This window comes from Triticum urartu, chromosome 2, assembly GCF_003073215.2.
Source record: "Triticum urartu cultivar G1812 chromosome 2, Tu2.1, whole genome shotgun sequence".
NCBI lineage: Eukaryota > Viridiplantae > Streptophyta > Magnoliopsida > Poales > Poaceae > Triticum > Triticum urartu.
This window is the reverse complement of record NC_053023.1, coordinates 81,225,572-81,247,858: the sequence shown is the minus strand read 5'-3', so window position 1 is coordinate 81,247,858 and position 22,287 is coordinate 81,225,572. Positions and strand designations below refer to the sequence as shown.

Here is a 22,287-nt window from a genome sequence, read left to right as displayed (position 1 = left end):
CGCCCTTGCCGCGAAGCCTTCGAGCACCGCCAGCAACCGCCCGCCGATTCCATCGCCGCAGAGGGGAATGGATATGAGGGGTGAGTGCGCACACTTTATAAAGCTCAAATAGCGCCCCTCTGGATATCAATTGAAGTCAATGCAATGGTTGCAAATAGCGGACGCACGATTGGTCCATTTCCTTTTTTACTCAGCACTCTAAGGCTAGCGAGCACACGCTTGCTCGCTAGTCCTGTCCTTAAATCAAAGAGGCCTTTTACAGTGAACCAATGAGGCCTTTATTCAAGTACCAAGCATGTCAAGCAAACAATTCGTTTGCATGATTGCATCCCAGCCGTTGATTTCACAATGGAGGGACGAAATCAGTTGATCATATCTAGTGACTAGTGGCTTATCGTTCTGTCAGTTAATTCCCTCTCCCCTTCCTAAACCCTCGCCGCCCACTTCCGTCCCGCTCCTCGCACCTCCCCAATCCCCGTCGCCGGCGCCGGCGCGGAGAAGAAACCCCGCCGATGTCTCTGGCCCGCCTCGGCCAGTCGCTGGCCCGCCGCCTCCACCGGCCTCTCCACCTGCCTCCACCGCCGCCGCCGTAACCCCCTCGTGTCCTCCTCCTCCATTTCCCGTTCGGTCTAGATCTCGCTCTCCACAGTGTGAATCCGATAATTCTTACCCTTCTCCTTCCCGCTTCCGTTGCAGAGATCACCATGCCACCGTTTCCCGGCCTTTCGCTCCGATCCACGCGAACACATGCGTAAGAAGGTGAGCTACTGATATGGTTTCCCCCTTTCAGTTCCCCTCCGAGCTTCATTTCAGTTATTTTATTGGTGGGTGCCTTTAATCTTTAGGCTTTGCAAGCTTAACATACAATGGCGGCGGCGTGATTTCTGGCAAGTTTGGAGGGCCGTCGCATGTCCACGCCGCGCAGGTTCGAGTACTCAAGTTCGCTTTTTTGGTGAATCTGCAACGTTTTTGCCTACAATGTCCGATATTCGATTCGGTTTACAAATTCACGTTGGTTGCATTTCTGCAGGTTCTAGAGCTTGTAGTCCACCTAAATCATGCAAGATCAATGTCGTCAGGAGCAGGAGCAGGAGCAGCCCCAAAACCACCATCCCTGTCCGAAGGCGTTTCTTTTGGTGGTTGCAAGGTGTGAGGGCATTAATTTGCCATTTTGATTCTTCTTAAGTTGGAGGAGTATTCTGTTAACTGCAGTGGCTCTGTGTATATGTATGTGCAGGTTGCTTTGAAAGTTGACATGCCGAGCCCTGGTTTTGTTTTTCAGCCATACCGTGCCCCGGAACCTATCCCACTTTGGAAAAGGTTGAATTCCAGTGCAGATGTTCACTCTCTATAATTAATTTGCCTTAGATCATTATGTATATGGTATTCAATGCCCTCTCTGGTTGCTGTGGGGAGATTTTTCTTCGCAAAACCGATCCATCTGTTAGTTGTCCAGAACTGGCCATTTAAAATTGATGCCTAAGGTTCAAACTCACAGTTCCTTTATTGAATGCCCCATAACAAACTTCCCCAGTGCATGATAAAATCTTTATCATCATCATAAGTTCATAACTATTATTTTTTGACTTAGATTGTTTACACCAAGTGGCTGGAGTAGAACAAAAGAGGATGTTATTCTGCAGGTACTGGCTTTCTTGACTGGGAAAACTGCTGCAACGAGAAATGAAGTTCCATTTTTTTCCTTGTTTCAATATTTCAACCTTTGTTATCTGGAGACAAATTTGAGTACTGTTACCCTTCATGTTTAGAAATCTAAGAGGTTACTTTCCATTGCTGGGAGCACATTGGTTGTTGACTGCATTGGCACCAATGCACCAACATTGAGAGAACCAAGTCACAATAGTTTTTATTTTCGTGTGAATAGAAGACACATGAGGTATTTATCATACTTTTAGAGTTGATTTTGATATACCCTTTGATATAGGTGCATGTTACTGTGTTCTTTTCTATTTTAAATTTCCATATTACAATAATGGTGCAATACCACATAGGAGGAAACCGTTTGGGCCTTTTACTGATGGATATATTGCTTACTTTTCATCCTCATCAATAATCTCTTTCTTGTATTTGCTTGCTCCCTGTGTTGATCATAAGATATTTGACTTAATTAATGCTGTTTTTCTTTTGTGCTACCGTCTGTCATGAATCATTTGCTGAGTTGTTGGGTTTTTTACTTGACAGTTCATGAATGCATTTACTGTGTCAAGGTTGAGGAAGAAAATCGGATATAACAAAAAACAGTTCCAGGAGCAAGCGTTTAAATATACAAGGAGGTAAGACACATTCATTACATGGAACTAAGTTGTATTCCCTCTGTAAACTAATATAAGACTTTTTAGATCACTCTTTAGTGATCTAAAACGTCTTATATTGGCATGGGTTTAAGGTTTTCATGGTTGGTGATCTAATAAGGGAAGATGAGATCATGAGAGTTGTTACTTGCAAAATATTAGTATGAAACCCAAACAAGTAAAATCACACTGCAGAATCCTTACCAGAGAAAATCACTGCTAAGGGGACAACCAAGTATTACTGCATTTGAATGCTCTGTATAAACATCTGTCTGCTTTCCCATTTCTCCTACATAGATCCATATCAATATATGCTAGATTTGTTACAAACTGTTGTGTTCGCGAACCAAATTTCGAAATTACTGATGTGTGGGCTTTATGGTTATGGGTCTTTGTTTCTAGTGCTAGTTGCCAAACACTTCAAGACATTGTATTATATATATATATATATATATATATATATATACCTTTACTATTATATATGGTAGTTAGTGGTGAGTGCCTGCTGGTGTCATACCGCCCCTTTTCTCACCTCCCCCATCCACAAAACCACAGTCCCTCTCCTTCCAAATATTCGGCACTAACATGTAGGCCCAATGTTCTCACGCTAAACAACCTCATGATATTCTCATAGTTCTTTCCTTTATTTCCTTAACAAACTGAACAACCTCTGTAACTTCAACAAACCCAAGAAATCATTTGTAGAAGTGTAAGCATTCAAACAGACAACTATTATTCAAAATGAAACAGGTTTGTTTTTAGCATGAATATATTGGTGAAATCTGTAGCAACGCATGGGGCAATTAGCTAGTTATAATAACAACCTTGGTTCTGATTATGTTTTTTACGAGAGAGTTGGGTTAGCACCGATTGAAGAGAAGCTTGTCCAACATCGTCAGAGATGGTTTGGGCATATTCAGCGCAGGCCTCCAGAAGCTCCAGTGCATAGCGGACGGCTAAAGCGTTCTGATAATGTCAAGAGAGGTCGAGGTAGACCGAATTTGACATGGGAGGATTCCATAAAGAGAGATCTGAAGGATTGGAGTATCACCAAAGAACTAGCCATGGACAGGGGTGCGTGGAAGCTTGCTATCCATGTGCCAGAACCATGAGTTGATCGCGAGATCTTATGGGTTTTACCTCTAGCCTACCCCAATTTGTTTGGGACTAAAGCCTTTTTTTGTTGTTGTTGGTTCTGATTATATTTTTGTGGTTGAGTTGCATGATTTGTCAGTGGTTTCAACTATGTGCCATAGAGCGATTGCATGCCCACCCAGTTAATTCTGAGTTTGTCATGGACTTCCTTTCAATGACATGATTTACTGAGATAGACATTTTCCTCCTTTTATTGCTATCTTACAATTGTTCTTTAATCAGTCAAGTTCGATTATTTCCTCTGAGTTTCGAATGAAAATGGTGTCCAGTCTTCTATATTATTTTCAAAGCGGTAATGCAAATTGAAGTGCTTACTGATATTACCAGGTATGATGGAATTTGTATGACATGAATTATTTCGTGGAATAACTCTCTCTACATTGTTCACTTTCCTTGGATTCAGGTTAACAAGCTTATTGCACGAGGAGACATACCATCTCTCCAGAAAGCTCTGACAGATGCTATGCATTCTGTAAGCTTTCACCTACTGAATTGATGTCAGACAATGTCTTTTGTGGGGCTTGCCGTTTATTCTTTCCTCTCCTTTTTTCTGCAGACTGTCAAAAATGAAATAAGGAAAAGACAATCCAAGTGGAAATCTGTACACTGGGAACTGGTGGAGCCTGCTGTAAGCATAAGAACTTTGAAGGCTCGTATGGTAAGCTATCTGTTGTTTTTCTATTATGTTAACTCTAAAAATCATCTTTTGTAAACATTTACATTTGTATACTGCATTGTCACGATTGAGCCAAGTCAGTTGGTAATTGGTCAAGTCTTGTTTATTTTGCAGATTGCTCTTGATAAGAATGACCTTAACAAAGCTTATGTACAGCTTACGCTTGAGTTCATCACTAAGCAGATTTCATTCTGTAAAGCTCGAAGATTTTTTTTTTGTGATGCAGTACAGCTCAACTATATTTTGTCTCTTCTCTACTTTTAAATTGCTGGCTTGATGTTGAACAAGTCCACCTTTTTGGCTTTCTGTCCATACCTATTATTTTTTCCAAAGGTTATAGGTCAATCTTGTATGCCCATCATGTATTTAAGTTCTAGTCTCTGTTTTCCCAATGAACATATTTCACCTCTTTCGTTTGAGAACACGCATGACAGACGTATATGTTTTTTGATACTTATGTCTTCTTTCTGTAAAACTCCATAACTTGCTGTGATGTTCAGATTGTTGTTCTTGATACCAAGACCTAGTTTTCTAGTCTAGCTACCATGTTGTTATCAAGTAGTTTGTTTCATGTTGAACTATAGTATGTAGCATTGAACTGCCACTTCACCCTGTTCGCATGTAGTGTTTTGTATTTGTAACTTTGTATATAAGTCCGCTTGACTGCCTACACAGTTTAGAGGGTATGTCCCCAAGACCTTTGAAGAAAATGCTATGTGTTCTTTTCTCTTTTTTCTACAACACTGATGTCTAAGTCATTCGAAGAAGGCAGATATTTTGATATGACTTAATATCAACGATCTGTAATATTTAAGCATCAAAAGCCATGCAGTGTAAAATGTCTACTAACGTAAGGTTCAGTGATAATAGTAAGTTTACTTTGTTAATCATTGTATTATTAGGGTATCCATATGTTTCTTTTGTTTGATCACACTGCATTATTAGGCTGTGTCTGTTTCTCGTTTTTTTGTCTTTTGTGCTACTAGTAGATGGCTTGTTTGCTACCATGGGTATGCAGTATATATTATTCTGTCCTTGTATGTGTACCCCTTGACTATTGCAATTATATTTCCTGTAGAAATTTGAAGCCTATAATTCAAAAAGAGAGGTTGTGTCAGGAGACAAGTCAAAGGAGGTAAATTAAACATGTCAGATTATTTCAAGTACTTTCTTTTCGAAATGTTAGTAGTTCCTCGTGCAATTTTGTCCACAGTATGTCCTCTGCACATGCCTTTACATTGCTTTAGTGGTACATCTACCATTACCTAAATATCAAGTAACATTTCTGTGATCAAGACCAATAGATAAAATATCAGGAAGACTGTACACTTCTATCACCTGGCCACAGGTCACCCACTGACTGCTTGCTGGCATTAAGTACACATGAAGTCAAGGTTGGATCAAAATTCCATATGGTTGCGTGCTGCCGGCCAGAATATAGATAGACGCTGAACAAAAAATACCATATTTGACCAAATACTAGCTAGTAACTAGTTCATGATTTTGAAAACTACTGTATTTAGCCAAGTATCAGTTAATGACTAGTTTATGATTTAATTGTCTGCCCCAATTGTTATTACCATGCGAGCTTTACTAGATTGACTAAAACTGATCGAAATCCACCTTATTAGGCAAGTATGTTTCACTTCCTGAACCCAATGTATCTAATTTGATAGCTGCTTAAGGCCAGGTAACTGAACATTTGGGTCACATCACTTTACCGACATTCCGCTGCTTTCTGTTTCTGTAAATTCCATGAAAATAAAGTAGAGAAAATATATTACTTGGTTGCACCCGTCCTTCCCATTGCATGATGTATCGCGCGGAAGTTATATTAGAATCCTGTCGAAACTTGGGTCAATTTTTTTTCTTGTCTGTTTGTTATATCAAGCAGTGGTGTGTTTATTACCTTTACGACGATCGAATGATCAGGCTTACATGGCTAAGCATTCTCCTGATGTACGTTTGGCATCTGTGAATCATTGTGTCAGGTGCTGGTGAAAGACATATGGGTGTTTGAAAGATCCCTTTTCCACCCTGTAGCGTACTGGCGTGTGTGTGCGCGAATCACGCTGTGATAATCTCCTGGCAAGTACATTCCATCCCGCATGAGTTGAGTGATGGATTTTATTATGCACAGTAGTTTCAATAAATAACAAGATCTCTAGACACAGACAGTAATGGTAGGTTATCTCTTGTTCCTTGGGGAATTGTCAGCTGAGCTGAAGATAAAGGTTGGGTAAGTAAGTAACCTGGGCTTGTTGCCTTGGGAGGGTTTCTTTACTGTTGCCAGATTTATTTCGATTGCGGTAACAAGCTTCTTGTAATTTTGTAGCTCAGTCCGCCTGGTGTGCTGTTACGCTCTTTGACTGCTGCTCTAGTTTCTTTTCCGCTCCCGTAAGGCAGTAAGCCGCGCCAAATTCCATATAATCATCCTGTGGAACTCGGCGCTTGATTTTTCCGAGACGTCGTTTTGTGGGGAACCAGTTGAGCATTTTGCCATGGAATGTTTGCCATCCTTCTTCTGTAGTGCATTCATTTCTGTCATGCCGTGCTGGAACCTGGAAGTTTGCCTTGGGTGCTCATAGGTGCCCTGTATGTATTCCGCGGTATCATCTACACTCTAGAATCCCTGATGGGCGTCATGGTACCGTTGCACCATCTGCCATTTCTGGAAAGCAGAATATGATGTGGATAGAGTAGCCATCACGGGGAACTCCGGAATTTCAAAATATTTGCTCGATATTATGTACAGTTCCCCGGGAAATTCAGTTCATTCCTCTGTCGTGCGCCAGCCGCTGGGGTGCGCGCGACGACACTTGGCAACAGCAAGCAGCTGGCTGGCTGGCTGAGCCGCCTCGAAGCAGCCTGATGCTTGATGTTATTCTACTGCTCCCATGTTTTATCTTCCAACCGAAACGGCCATAATCTAAAGCCGTAAGTTGTCAACCTATGCATACGCTCAGCGATGATGCTTGAGAAGCTGACTTTGGGTGGCGGCTGCTAGATGAGTTGGTTAGTTAAGCGAGCGAGGTCCCGATCAAGAGATGGATGCATGGCATCACCGTATCTCCCCTCTCGTGCAGTGTCAACGGGGGAGGGGTGGCGGCATGGAAACCGAATGTCGTCGCCGCGTCATTCCTGCGTGTCGCCGCGGTAACCAGCTGTCAGCCCAACGCCGCGGCACGCGATGACAGCAGTTTGCAGTACTACTTGATATCTTTGCTAAACTAACTGAACTTGATTGGGACTGCGGTGTATGCAGTACTACTAGTACTTGATAACACCAAGTGTCAAAAGAAAATGTTTATCGACGCAGCCGCCCCCCGGGATATGACGACGTGATAGTTAAAGACTGGCGGGAACGGATCGAGCCGGGCTGTTGCTCTTGCCTGGATCGCCAGCGGGAGGTGAAACTTGGTCTGTGTTTTGATGCTGGGGAAAATGCTTTGCATGTTCTTATAATTACGGAAGAAATTACCCCCTTTGTCCTAAAATAAGTGTCGCGACTTTTGTTCAAATATTTCGCATGTTTAAAAAAAATAGTAGCTCGTGCAGGATATATTAGCGCTTTTCCGATTGATTTAGTCCCTACGTAAATCATGAACAAGGCAACAAGAGTATGAATTTCATATTGAAATCTAAACATGTGGGCCCGGACAGAACATAGGACCAGGGCATCTATGAACACAACATACCAGGCTAGCACATGAATGAGTAAGTAGGGGATGAAAGAATCATATCCTCCCGTCGGCCAGGCTTCGTCTGCGGTGACAACAGCGGCTTCGTCCGCGGCCTTCTTCTTGGTGGCGTCATCTTCGATCATGTCATCGGGGAAGTATTTGAAACAGTGGATGAAGATGAGGACGAACTAAGAGCGGTTGGGCCGAGACGCTCCTCAAAAACCTTATCACCCTTCTCCAGGTGCAGGATCGCAAATGACAGAGTTCCGAAGGCCTGCTGTCCTGACTGGCCATGCACGTGGTCGATGGGATGGAGCTCCAGAAGTGGCACAAAGAGATTAGTCCGAGATTAGTCAAGGGTTTCTGCCCGGCAAACATATAGCGCAGGCATGGCATAGCTTCGAGCTCAGCTTTCCTCATTCACGAAACACGAGACGCACGCGCGAGGGGTTGAGGCGTGGCGTGGCAGACGGTGGAGTGCATGAGTACCAAGCTCTCATTGGAAGAGGAAGAGCAACTCCTAGAACATCTCTAGCAGACCCTTTAAAACTACAAACTATAAAACTGAAATAAGGGTCGAAGAAAGACATTTTAAGGGTCCATTTTAGTTACGGCTGAACAGATACTGTAAAAACAAACTATAAAACCGGGATAAGAGCTCCTCCTTCCAGCCTAGCCGGTGCCGCCCCTTCCCCCGTCCGGCCACGCCGGTCGCGCCTAGCCCCGTCGGCCGTTGCCCGTCGCCTGTTTGTCGTGCCCCGTCAGCTGCCAGTCGTGCCTTGTCCCCGCCGGCCATGCCCCGTCGTCACGCGGGCCGCACGTCATCCTCGCCGGCTGCGCCCCGTCGTCACGCGGGCCGCGCCCAGCCCCGCCACTGTGCCCCGTCATCATGTCGGCCGCGTCCCGTCGCCTGCCGGCCATGCCCCCTCGCCCGCCGACTGCGCCCTGCTCCGTTGTCGGCCGGGCCAGGAGGATTCCGGCGGCTAGGCTGAGCTCACAGGAGGCCACGGCGAGGTCGGGCTTGTCCAATTCGATCCGCTGGCGATTGATTCCGGCGTCCAATGGCCTTTCCAGGTGTGCGGTGACGAATTATGGCGAGTTTCGGGCGGATTCCGGCAAATTTCGCGGCGGCGTGTTTGCTCCGACGAGGTTTGACCGGTATACGCCCCCCCCCCTCCGTTTGGCCTTCCAACCTTCAAACACAAGGGTCTCGGGTGTGGATTTTTGGTGCCCTTTAAAAATTATACGGGTTGGACCACTTTTACGGTTTCTGTTTTGGACACTTTTTTCGACAAAGACCATAAACGCAAAAATTATAAGGGTTTGACCACTTTTAAGGGGTCTACTAGAGATATACACGCCGACGACATGCATATAGAAGGGACGAGAGACTGGATTTAGGACTATACACGGGCGAGTGGGGGTTTTCAGTGAAGGAGATGAATAGAGACGGCGAAGTTGATGGGACTATACTGTGACATCCTGAATTTTAGCCCTTTCTTTTTCTTTTGGATTTCTTTGAATTTTTATTTGAAATTTCTTTTCTGTGGTTATGTGGCCTTTAAGCTTTGGAAGAATATCTCTTCTTACTCTCCCTAGTGGCTTGTCAATCTCAAATCCATCCCAGGATCATGTCATTTCCATCTTAGCCCAATTCCAATATTTATTTTTTGGGAACATTTCTTTTGCTATTAAAGGAATAATCCTTTTTGTCCAGGTTGTGAAGCAACCTACATTTCTGCATTCCCAAAATTCCCACAATATTCTCGCTCTTACAAAGGGGTCTCAACTCTTCTCAACTTGTGAGGTGATACTAAACTTTCCCATCATGCCATGCATCCTCATGGGACTTGGAGATTAACCAGGAATTATTGATTATACGATCCCAAAACCCATTTATAATCCAACAGCTCGTACCTTCAAAGTGATTTGAACATGTGTTTTACAAAAAAGGAAGAAGCGATTCATAAAGAAAAACACTAGCTCGTTTCTTCAAAGTGATTCATGCTCACTTGTCTCCTGAAAAAAGAAAAGACAAAAGAAAATGGACACAAATATCCAATGAACGTCAGATTTTTAGGCATGACAAATCAGATGTTTTTCATGACAAATTATGTCCGTCGTCCAGTTCATTTTTTTTTGCCTGAAAATTGTCATGCTTGCAAACTAAATTTGCTATCATCGCACCAATATAAATTGCCATGAAAAATGTTCGATTTGTAGCATTTGCGAAAGAAAATTGCCTCTGGCTATTTGACTTGAAACCCCGTCGCCGCTGGCAGAGACGATGCACGCACGCACCCCTCGTCACCGAGACATCTGTGCCGCGTCTACGTGGTGGCGCGCAGTCTGCTACGCCAGACGTTTTGTATCTACGTGGAGTAGAAAATGGATGAAAGAAGAAGTCGCGCAGTCTGCTACGCCACTCTTTTCTTACTACATGTATGTATGTACGCATGCTAGTAGAATTTTTCCACAGAAGAGCGACGACTCGTGACCGTCGTGAGGTGTGTGAGAGCGACGCGCGCCCTCCCGCTCGCTCGCTCCCGGCGGAAACACGGTACTGATGGAGCCGTGTTTCGACGCGAGAAAGTATTGGCAGACGGCTATGGCACAGTAGAGTGGCAGCTGGAGTGCTGGACGGATCCATGGAAGATCGGGCGGCGCGTCACTTTGGCGGATAAACAAAACGGCACGAGAACCTGGCGTCAATAGGAAACCCCGATTCGTTCGTCATCTGATCTCTGATGGTAGTAGCAGACAGAGACGCAGCCCTCCCTGAAAGCAACCGCTCTACGTACGTCTGCACTCTGCAGCCAGGTGTCCCCCATCTGAACTAACGATCCCAAGACAAGGAAATCACGTAGCTGTATGCAAGATTGTGAAAGAAGAGGAACAATTGGAGGGAGACCAACACCTGGCTAGCAACCGATCCATACAGTACAGTATGCAAATGCAGCGCAAGGGAGCCCAACCGATCTAATTCTAAAAGCGTAGTGCTACTGGTATTTTTGTCCAGACAGGCGACAGGAGGCGAGCGTGAGGCACTCGACATGGAGAGAGACAGGATGCCGACCGGCGCGACCTGTATCCGTGCCTTTTGCGGTGCCTGCGGGGGGCACGGACAGCAAGCCAACAAGGGAGAGAGAGAGAGAGACCCAAATCCATATGCCCTGCGCTGCGCCACCCTCCCATATCCCCATGTCAACTTGCCCTTGCGCCCCACGCCCCCCCAAAACGCCTGGCCAAAGAAAATAATTCAGGGCAGGCAAAAAGGCTCTAGTACCACATTTGTTTTTCGCCAAAGTTCATGTGTGTGCTCCATGTTTTTGGCATACTTTTGTTCACGTTAATCAAATCGTCCCTTTTCCTTTGTTCCTAGCCATGTTTCGACCGTGTCCCATCCTCCCATCCATCCATCCTGATCCAGGTCCACACTCGCGACCGCCAAAAGAACCGTGGGAACACAAACCAGATACTGCCCACAAAAGATGCGGTGCAAAAGCTACTACTCACCTTTGACGAATTACTAGAGGCATTGACGGCTCACGGCTGCTTCAAGAAATTAACCGGCCGTCCGTCCGTCCGTGTTGTTGACTTACTGTCATAGGCAATCATGCCATGGGTTTACTTGTTAGTTAAAGGGTAGTACCATCTTTTATACCGGAATGTTTTTCCCTTCATTCTTCTCCGTGCTTTCGGTACCGGCGGTGATGGGCGTATAAACTTTGCGACTTTTCCTTCATTTTTATCCGTCAAAAATCCTACACTTACGGATAGCAAGCCACGGAGGGAACGCACGGGAATATGTGTCCCGACTAATTTCCCTCCCCTTCCCCCTGATTTCAACTGTGGTCCTCTCTGATTTTCAATGAACCGTTGCCTGGTCTGCCCATAGGTTGTCATCCGTGAATTTGTGTCCGTAAGTTTAGCAAAACTCTTTATCCGTGTACCTAGAATTGACTGTGGCGAGCGTACAAACTGTGTGTGTGTGTGTGTGTGTGTTTTGCTTTCTTCTTACCTGTTTTTCGGAGTCGATAGTACCACTTCAAGAAATTAACCGTCTAAGTTATTGACATTGTCAGTCATACAATCGCTAAGATGGATTAGAGGGTAGACGATATAGCCTACAATTCCTACATGATGCTTACTACTACTACTACTACTACTACTACTACTACTACTACTACTACTACTACTACTACTACTACAAAAGATGAGGTGGAAGAGCTACTCACCTTTTTTTTGAGGGCTAATGGCAGGTGCTTTGCCTTTTCATTTTAGTTCAGGAATTTACAAGGGAAAAAGTCTGAAGCCCTAAGGCAGATAAAAAAGATAAAGATACAGCAGATATACAAAGCTAAGGCCTTACGTTGGCCATGTCCAAGTATGCTAAGTCAGACTTGGCTAAGCAAGCCACCATATCAGCAGTTGAAGACAGGTTTTGGAATATTCTTCGGTTTCGCTCATTTCAAATATTCCAGGCAAAGTATAGCGCAGCTGCTGCCTTTTTCTGCTGCCCATAGGCAAAACTGCTCCAACAGGTTACTCACCTTTGACGACTTATCACCACCAGCATCATGAGCACACGAAATTAACCGTCCAAGCTGTTGACCTTGACCGTGTCAATCGTAGAATGTTGTTCCACTCGGCCCTAACCATGTTTCCAGAACCGGCCGGCGGCCACGAGTGTGGAAACTAATGCGGTTTTCGCTTGCTCCTTGACCTTGACCTATTTTCGATCGGAATATATTTGTGATGAGTGGTGCATGCTTTGTGTTTTTCTTTTCTTTTCATTTCTCGTGCCTTTTCCGGAGTTGGTAGCGATGAGTGCGCAAACTTTGCGACGTACGTGATGGAGTTTTTTCACCGCCTCCGTCAACTTTGCGACGTGATGGAGTTTTTTCACGGCCTCCGTCGTCAATTTCGCGTGACACCACCACCAAAAACCACCGGAGTGGCCGATGAGGCGGGCATCGACCGCCGTTAATCCACACCCGATTAACTTTAACCTCCATCGCACCATACGCACACGCACACCTGGATTTGCAGCTAAACAAAGCACGCCTTAATAAGTTAATCAGGTCAGCACCCGGCAGCCAATGGTGCAATCGCCCGAAATTCTTCTCCCGCCGCCGCCCACCACCAGCTAGCAGCCCCGCGTATATAAGCCTCGGGCCCGGCGCCGCACATTCGCCGTCGTCGTCGTCGTCCTGGCGCTCGCCGATCGAGGCCAGCAGGTAGATAGACATCCGCTACGCGCGCGGGCTCGCTGGTCAGGGAGCAGCTAGCAGCAGCTAGCTAGGAGCCATGTGGGCGTCGTCGTGGTCGTGGGGGTGGGGGTGGGGGTGGGGCGCCGCCGTGCTGGTGGGCGCGGCGTGCCTGTGCGCGCACGCGGCGGCGGAGGCGCTGTGGCTGCGGCCCCGGCGCCTGGAGCGGCACTTCGCGGAGCAGGGCGTGCGCGGGCCCGGGTACAGCTTCTTCGTGGGCAGCTCCATCGAGCTGGTGAGGCTGATGCTGGACGCGTCGTCCCGCCCCATGGCGCCGCCGGGCTCCCACGACATCCTCCCCCGCGTCCTCGCCTTCTACCACCATTGGAGGAAACTCTACGGTACGCATACGCTTATCGATCCATCAACAACACTTGCTCGATTTTGCTCCCTTGTCTCTTCTTCTTCTTCTTCTTCTTCTTCTTCTTCCAATTTTGCTTTCGACCAACTTCCATCGTCGCCTCTAGCTAGCAGCTGGCTCAGTTCATGCATCGATGGAATTTTATTATCAGCAGTTCCATTACCGGGATGACTTTAAGGGAAAAGCGCGTGCATTTGCGATTAGAATTCCGCATATGAGGAAATAAACAAAGGTTAGACGACGAGACAGTGTGACGCGTGAAGCCGGCCGGAGGAAAGGAGGGGACATGCCTCCATGCTTTTGCAAGTAGGAACAAGAACTGAGGATTTTTAAAAACCATGGCGCCTCCCTCGTTTGGTTAGGTGACCCCCTCCATTTTACCCTTTTTTGACGTAGCAGTATGTACGTATACAATATATAATTATATATACATATAAATAACATAAATATATACCAGTTGCTTCTTTCGCTTTTGTAAATCTTGAATGGTAAAAATCACTAGCAAAAACGGCGTATGCAATGAGCTCCATCGCAAGTCAAACCTGGTGGGATGTTGGCCATGATCCGTCGATCGTCCCACCAGGCTGTCGACGCACGATAATGCGACTAGATTAAGCGAGCCGCGAACCAACCCGACCTTGCGGCGAGGAGAATCGCAGATCCACGCCCACATGCGCAGCTTGCTTAATCTGTGCTCAAGTCGTCGTTCGGTTGATGCTGCGTATGAGCAGCACATTGCCAGCCGGAGCATGCAGCATATATCGGTTCAGGATCCAAGTTTGATTCCGGCAGTTTGCTCTCATTAGTTTAAATCTTGCGGCGCGCCACGGCTGCCGACGATAATTTCCCTCTCGTTTTCAACGGCTGTGGTGGTGATTAGTTAGTGTAGTTAGTTAGCTCGGGTGTGGAATCTTATTGCTGATCGACCGTGAGCAGATCACGAGCACGACATGAATATGAAAAATTACGTATACATTTGTAAATTCTCTCCTGCCTCAATCTCGACCGTCCAAATCCAGATCGAACGGTCAGGAAAAAGCGAAATGCGCATCGTGTGAACTTAATTCCGACGATAGATTGACCCGAGCTAGTTCAGACGGCGATTTTGTGTCGGCCAGCTGATCTGTGCGTGTTGTTTGGCAGGCCCGAAGCATCTGATCTGGTTCGGGACCAAGGCGAGGCTGACGATCAGCGCGCCGGAGCTGGTACGGGAGGTGCTGCTGACGCGGGCGGAGCACTTCGACCGGTACGAGGCGCACCCGCTCATCTGCCAGTTCGAGGGCTACGGCCTCGGCAACCTCCGGGGCGACCAGTGGGGGCGCCACCGCCGCGTCCTCTCCCCGGCCTTCCACACCGAGAACCTCAAGCCGCTCGTGCCCTTCATCGCCGCCACCATGCGCCGGATGCTCGACGAGCTCGCGGCCAAGGCCGTCGGCAATGACGCCGGTGGCGAGGCGGAAGTGGACGTGGCCGAGTGGTTCCAGCGCGTGCCGCAGGAGGTGATCACGTTCGCCACCTTCGGGCGCCGGAACTACGAGGACGGCAGGGTGGTCTTCGAGCTCCAGGACGAGCTCGCCGGCCTCGCCGCCGACGCGCACAGCAAGGTCTACATCCCCGGGTACCGCTTCCTGCCGCTGAGGAGGAACCTGCGCGTGTGGCACCTGGTCAGGGAGATCCGGAAGGGCCTGGCCGCCTTCATCGCCAACCTGCCCAAGGATGGTCAAGGTCACGGCGACGAGCCGCGGCGGGACGGCGGCGGCGGCATGAGGGACCTGATGAGCTTCATGACGCCGGCCATGACGACCGAGGAGATCATCGAGGAGAGCAAGAACTTCTTCTTCGCCGGGAAGGAGACGCTCGTCAGCCTCCTCACCTGGGCCACCGTCGCCCTCGCCATGCACCCGGAGTGGCAGGACCGCGCCCGCCAGGAGGTCCTCGCCGTCGTCGGCCGCGACGACCTCCCCACCAAAGACCACCTCCCCAAGCTCAAAACCGTACGCACCGTACTCTACCTCTCGCTCCCATGCACGAGAGCAGCTTCCATGTTCCCAGCAGCTAATGGCGACGTGCTATGTATGCATGCAGGTGGGGATGATCGTGAACGAAACGCTGAGGCTGTACCCGCCGGCGGTGGCGATGATCCGGACGGCGAACCGGGACGTGGAGCTGGGCGGGTGCGTGGTGCCGGCGGGCACGGAGCTCCTCATCCCGATCCTGGCGGTGCACCACGACGAGGAGCACTGGGGCGCCGACGCGACGGAGTTCAACCCGGCGCGGTTCGGCGACGACCGGCGGCCGCGGCACCAGATGGCGTTCATGCCGTTCGGCGGCGGCGAGCGGGTGTGCATCGGCCAGAACCTGGCGCTGATCGAGGCCAAGGTGGCGCTGGCCGTCGTGCTGCAGCGGTTCGCCTTCCGCCTGTCGCCGGCGTACGTGCACGCGCCCAGGGTGCTCATGATACTCAACCCGCAGTACGGCGCGCCGGTCATCTTCCGGCCGCTGTGAACACGCCGGACCAACGCCGGCCATCCATCCATCCCCAATGTCAATGCTAGTCGGATTCAATTAATTCCTTGCTGTACATTACCACCGTCTCCTCTGTCAAGTGAAAATGTATAAAGTTATAGTACCATACGTACGCAACAAATGCCAGATTACAAAGAAGAGAAGCATATGTAGCTGTTCATTGTCAGTTTGCCACATTTACTTATTTTTCGCTCACTCTTCCTGAATCTCATACCAGCGATGTAAATCTGCAAGTGTTCACAAACATGAAACAACAAAACATACAAAATGATAGGCTTCATGTTGTCCCCAAATTAATCGTACCAGGTGTGGCGCACGCTCACATCTTCAGGATGACAACAAATTACGGTATATATATCGAATCTGGTTCGGCACATTTGTTTGACACCATATATGCATGCAGCAATGCTTCATGTTCTTGTGAAATGACAAGCTGTTTCTGTAAATATGATAAAACACTAAACAATTCTATACAGGGTATCACATTACACAGGAGGTTTTTAAATAAGCACGGAAGAAATGGGTTGCCTTTCTCGACCACTGTTTTTTCTTTTCAAAGGGTAATTTAAATTTCTTAAGGGTCTATACTGACAAGCGCACAAGCTTCTCGATTTCCTTGACAATTAAGTCTCGCTCCTCGTCAAGTTGTTCATCTTCACCTAGTAAGAGGAATGCACTACAAGTGTCATACTCTGCATACATCTCTCACAATCTAAAAAGAATCCCCCTGAACACTAAAGTCACAGCTTTTATGTTTGGTTGCTCCATTATCACTTGCATCAATTGTTTAGTCAGAGCACAAAATCTGATAATCCAGTAGGGTTAAGCTGGAAGTAGAGAATTACCTTTGCTTGCAGGAAGAGCATGGAGCAACTTCAATAATTCTTTGTGGTTGTCTACCAAAACTTGAATAATATCACGAGGCTTGTTTGGATTGGCAACAAATACCTAATTCCATGCAGCAAAAATGAACCACCGATAGGGTAAATAGATGTGCTCATAAAGTCATATTTGACCAACCATAACTACTTGAAGAATTATCAAAATCAAACAAGTACAAAGGTTGGAAAGAGATAAAGGAATACCTTAAAAATGTGAAAGGAACATATCCTGATATTTTTGCTTGAATCCTACAAGTGATTCAGTATAGTGGAGGTATTAAGAAGGGATAGGGATAACCAAAAAAATGCTGGTTAGCTGTGAAGCTCGAAGGAAACCTATAACCACTTCCCAGCTTTTATCTAGCGTATTGATTGTGTCTATTCAAATATTTCTATATTAGAAAAGCAACATGATTGCTTCAATTGCCACTTCAAGATAACAAGCCTGACACTCAAACAGTACATAATTTGTTGCAGGAAACATAATTGCCAGTTATATTATATCACCTTTCCATCAGCTAGGCTGTAAATAATTATGCCATTTATCATGGTTACAAACAGAAAAACATTCAGCTCTGGATCAGTAGTAGCCACAATTTTGAATATCATGGTGGCTGGCAAGCCAGTAATACAAAAGCAGTGTTTCTCATTTCTCATACTAGTACCACCAGCCTCCATTGTAAAAAGCAAGGCGAGCAGAACATAGGAAGTGAGAACAATAGTAAGTGCATGGACGATTACTGAATGTAGAAGCAGGAAATATATGAGGACAATTTAATACCTTTAGTAGACCCATCATAATGTTCAAGTAACGAACTTCCAAAATGTACCGCTTCATTATCTGAGCATTTGGGGCCTCCAACAGAAACTCTGAAAGAAACTGACATACAGTAACACACTTTTATGTTTCCTTTCTCAGCGTGCAACAATAAATGTTAATGGAGTAACCAAAAACAGGCTAACCTTCACTGATTGTCTTCTTGTCACATAATTATCTGAAGTTAAAAGCCTTTTGTAGAGTTCAAAGAACTGCACATATTTACATAATCAACATGACACGAAATGTGGATCAGTCGATTCAAAACATATTTATATTGTTAACATGAACGTGGTGGAATTCACTAATTTCATAAAAAATATACTTTTCTCTCATCTACCTGTTCATAATGGGAAATGAGAAACTCGGAGACTGCATCTTCATGTCTAGTGAGCAAATCCTGCAAAAATCATGTCAATCACACATAGCAACAGTGAAGAACCAAGCATAAAGCCCAATCACAGTCTACCATAAATACCAAATTAACAAAACTGGATTTACCTTGAACGTATTCAGAGCATCAGAAGCAATATCAAAGTTTGGCAATTCAACATACTGGAAAAACAACTCGAAGCTATTTGACTCCAATATATATCTGAAAGAGCACTACAAAATCAAAATGCATGTAAAATTAATCAACTATATGTAATTAGTTAAATCATTTCTCTGTACGTTGCTTCAGGCAACCATCTCATAGCTCACGAACAAAGCCAACTGCTCATACATACAGTTAGAAGGTAAACTGAAGGAAAAACTGTTTCAAATTCAACAGCATCACAATGCTTGTCAAACCAGGATTAGTTTAGTGGGGAGTCGACTTGGGAAGAAGAACTAACTTCTGCAGGGAAAAAAAACTTTCCCATGGGTGACTGCGACTGTATGCGAAATCAATGAATTATTTTACTGTATCTGGCACTATGTACGATTACAGAGTTTCTATGGAGAAAAAATCAAAATATATTCAATACATATTTTCTTCAAGGCACACATGTCGGACACCATATGTTAAAGCAAGTCGTTATTAGCCCATAATAACCACTAAGAGATAGAAAATATAGTTTAATGGAGACTTTGAAGCCTTACTTTGCAAGTGAGGGATATTTTATGCATTCTCGCAACATGTTTCCACAGTTCAATGCGACTTCCAAGTTCTTGTAGCTAGCACAACATAGTTAATCAATCAAGCACAAAAATATTACAATTGCATATATTGTATACATGAACCATAAACAAATACCAAAAAATGGAAGTATAGGTGGGGAAATATATTGAAAATGCTCCAACTCAACAACCGAAGTAACCAATGGCTAGTGACTAGCAGAAGTTCATGGCAAAACATAGCAATCATACAAATTCATGAAGATAATGATGGGACCAGAAGGAAAGGGATGGAACGGAAACTTTCCACATTTTCCGCGGAAAAGGAAACAGAGGAAATACGGAAACAGAAATGAAATATTGTGAAACGGGAGCGAAGGCGGATTTTTTTTACACGGAAACAGAAACGGAATGGCATTTTCCAGCGGAATAGTCATGGAAACAATTCTGTTTCCGTAAATACAGAACTTTCCATCTTTGCCATGGCTGCTACGTGGCCTAGTACAGCACGAGATGAAGCCCGTGTTGTGGCCCAACAACCAGAATGCTAATACCTAGCCTAATCTCCTACGCTTCACCATTCCTAATTGGGCACGCGAGCACGCCACCGCCGCTGCAGCGCTGCTGCGGTGCCACGCACCCATCCCCAGCCGGCCAGCCCACACACCACCACCGCAAAGCCACCCACCCATCCTCGCTGCAGTGCACAGGCACCTCTACGTTGGTGCAGCTGGTTTAGGAGTTAGGCCATGGGCTTACGAGATTGTCGAAAGACATTGTAGTCTATGGTTCAACAGGTTTGTTTGTTTACTTGTGTTTTTCTCTATGGTTCAAGAGGTCGCTTAGTTTCAGTGGACATCCGCTTATTTCCGGTAGTATCGGTTTGGTATTTGTTTCCGGGGTTTATGTATTCATTTTAGCTTCAGAGAAAAAATGTGGCAGCACTCAGTTACGTCTGTTTCCGCTCCGTTTTCATCCCTACTTATAGGCAGCAGATAGATAGCTTCCACATGGTAGCACGATCGGATCACTACTAATAAACTAATCAACATGTACAAAGTGTGTCAATAACTCGACAATAGGCCTTACCATACAACAAGGAAATCTAGAAGATCAACATGATTTTCGATATACTGCACGCAGCAGTGACTTTCATCAACCTTCTGCCTCAACAAAATGCACCAGCAGTGGGCAAGATCCTTTCTTCCCTGTAATGTGAAAGTGTAAGTCTAATACGCTTAGCCAAAAATGGCATCACATTCAATTGATGAATACAATACCTCCCAACCCAGCGAAGGCAGGTTCTGAACAAAAAGAGAAAGGACACCCTCCTTGCAAATTTCAAGGGCTATCTGTAAGACATGATCCTGGTTTGGTTCAACTTCTCCATCACCAGAAAGTGTTTGTCTCAAGGTGAATATGTTTTTCTCAACATCTTCGAGGGCCTGATAAAGGAAGGCGACAAGGCATAGTATATGAGGAACCAGTGGTTTGTATCCATGGTCTAGTGTGTGTTAAATAATTGTACAAATAGACATACGACAGTCACGAAACAACAAAAACAATAAATAGCAACAAAAAAGACATTCCCATGATTATGTGCAGGCTCCAAATGTGCCTCACATTTGCAGCCCACCTGTATACAGACACTGTTATAAAGCATTAACAGGAAATGCATGCTTGGAGATACAAGTAGTGCGACTTATGTAATTCTTACAGTTACAAACCAGATGCTAATTTGTAAACAAAGCCAATTCCAGCCTAACCCTTTTTTAGATGCATGGAGTAACGCGTTTAACGGATATATAAAAGAAAACATCCTTTTGCTGGAAGGAAAAAAGAAGCGATGCAGTGAGCTATTCCCTTATCAGGCGGAACCAGACTCGAGGATAAGCTAGTTCTTGAATTAGATTCACCCTGACATGGATGCCTTTGTGAGCACCAGCATTGGGGCAAAAGGAGCACTCAACTGCTAAACACATTCACTCCAGATGCCATTACTGTCCAGAAGTCAGTGACTTCTGAAGCTTTGGCCGACACACTAATCCTTGCATCCAGAAGATGGCAGAGCCACACAGATGACAGATCACTGGCAATTACGGTTGCTACCAAGTCACTTGCTTGCACGACGGATTACGCTGCGAAGCTCCAACCATGTGAAGGCACAACTTTCACTGCCAGTAAACATTCGTCGACTACAAAGGACTGAAGCACTGGCATTAAGATCTAGAGAGAACACTCGTCGGTGCAGAAGGCAATCCCAACTCCCCTCACCGATCGGGATGAGCAGACGCTAGCCCCGAGCCGGGACGCGCAGATCGGCCGGGGAGTGCGCGGAAATGGTCAGAGAGGGTAAAGACGCGAGAGAGGGGAGCAGCACCTTGGCGCCGGTCTTGGTGTCGAGCGCGAGGAGGGAGTCCTTGATGGAGCGCACGAGGTCCTGCTGCGACGAACGCGGCCGCGACGCCGCGCGGAAGAAGAAGGACATCTCGCCGCCGGCTGAGGGGACTGAACCGGCGGCGTGGGGAGCGGTTGGGAGCAAAGCGGAGACGAGACGGGGAGTTGAGGACGACGACCCAGCAGTGCGCAGCGAGCTTCAGCTTTCTTTCTTTCCGTTTTCACAGGCCGATGGCGTACAGTCTGGAGATTTTCCGGGGTCAGTTTTTTTTTTGAGTGGATTTTCGGGGATCAGTTATTAGTTTTTTTAGACAACCTCCGATTTCGTATCTTTGAGAATAACCAATCATCATAGAGAATAATTTCATGAAAACCATATGGATAATACCGAGAAGATCCATAATAATATGAAGCGCAGTACTCTGCGCCGGTCAGCCGGCCCAAACTTTGGGCCGGTCTAACCCAGGCCGTTAGATGCGATGCGTAGAAACCGCCAGATCGAAGCATCCCGTCCCCACTCCCGCATCCCCCGCGTGCACACTCTCTCTTCCCCCCTCCTCCCTCGGCAACATCGCCTCGCGCGGCTGACGGGGATTGCAACACGCCTGCGGGTGAGCTCCATCTTCTATTGCGATTCCATCTCTTCATGGCCGATTCCAGCGTGTGCCGTGGTTGTAGCATTTTCGGGCGTAGTCCACCTTTGGCTAGCCGCGTCATTGACTCCCACCACCATGTTCTAGCAAAAAGAAAGAAAAATCTCTCAGCAACAAAAAAGGCACCGTCCCCGGCAGTAGCAAAAAACAAACACAGTTCCAGCAAAAAACAACAATGGTTCCAGCAGAAAAAATTAGCGTCGCCGCCGGCGACTGTTGCAACGAAACACGCCATCGAAGCAGTAAAAAACTTTGCCGGTTGTAGCAAATCAAAAAGTCGGTGCCAGCAAAATGACTTGCCTGGTCGTCCGATTCCAACACCAGTCGGCGTGGATGCAACTTTTTCGCCGGCTGGTTCCAGCAAACAATTCGCTGGATACAGCACCACAGGTCGTCGTCTCCATCGCCGGCAGTGCTGCTGGGGAACGCAGTAATTTCAAAAAAAAATAATTCTACGC

At 46.3% G+C, this 22,287-nt stretch overlaps 2 protein-coding genes and 1 pseudogene across 2 annotated transcripts; 2 read left to right on the top strand and 1 right to left on the bottom strand.

The window, feature by feature from the left end:
* The first annotated feature begins 312 nt into the window (after positions 1-312).
* Positions 313-6,394, top strand: LOC125535980 (annotated as a pseudogene).
* A 6,485-nt stretch (positions 6,395-12,879) lies between these two features.
* Positions 12,880-16,163, top strand: LOC125535978 (cytochrome P450 734A5-like). Its single transcript, XM_048699061.1, has 3 exons — positions 12,880-13,437; positions 14,601-15,451; positions 15,543-16,163. The coding sequence occupies exons 1-3, from the start codon at positions 13,137-13,139 to the stop codon at positions 15,960-15,962; spliced, it is 1,572 nt and encodes a 523-aa protein (XP_048555018.1). The 5' UTR covers positions 12,880-13,136; the 3' UTR covers positions 15,963-16,163.
* A 153-nt stretch (positions 16,164-16,316) lies between these two features.
* LOC125535979 (calcium-binding protein 39-like) lies at positions 16,317-21,420 on the bottom strand. The gene is made up of 11 exons (XM_048699062.1): positions 21,160-21,420; positions 20,060-20,224; positions 19,869-19,987; positions 18,765-18,839; positions 18,183-18,276; positions 18,022-18,081; positions 17,828-17,893; positions 17,646-17,744; positions 17,069-17,113; positions 16,829-16,931; positions 16,317-16,642 (listed from the first exon to the last, which is right to left on the bottom strand). The coding sequence occupies exons 1-11, from the start codon at positions 21,265-21,267 to the stop codon at positions 16,566-16,568; spliced, it is 1,011 nt and encodes a 336-aa protein (XP_048555019.1). The 5' UTR covers positions 21,268-21,420; the 3' UTR covers positions 16,317-16,565.
* Between the last annotated feature and the right edge of the window lie 867 nt (positions 21,421-22,287).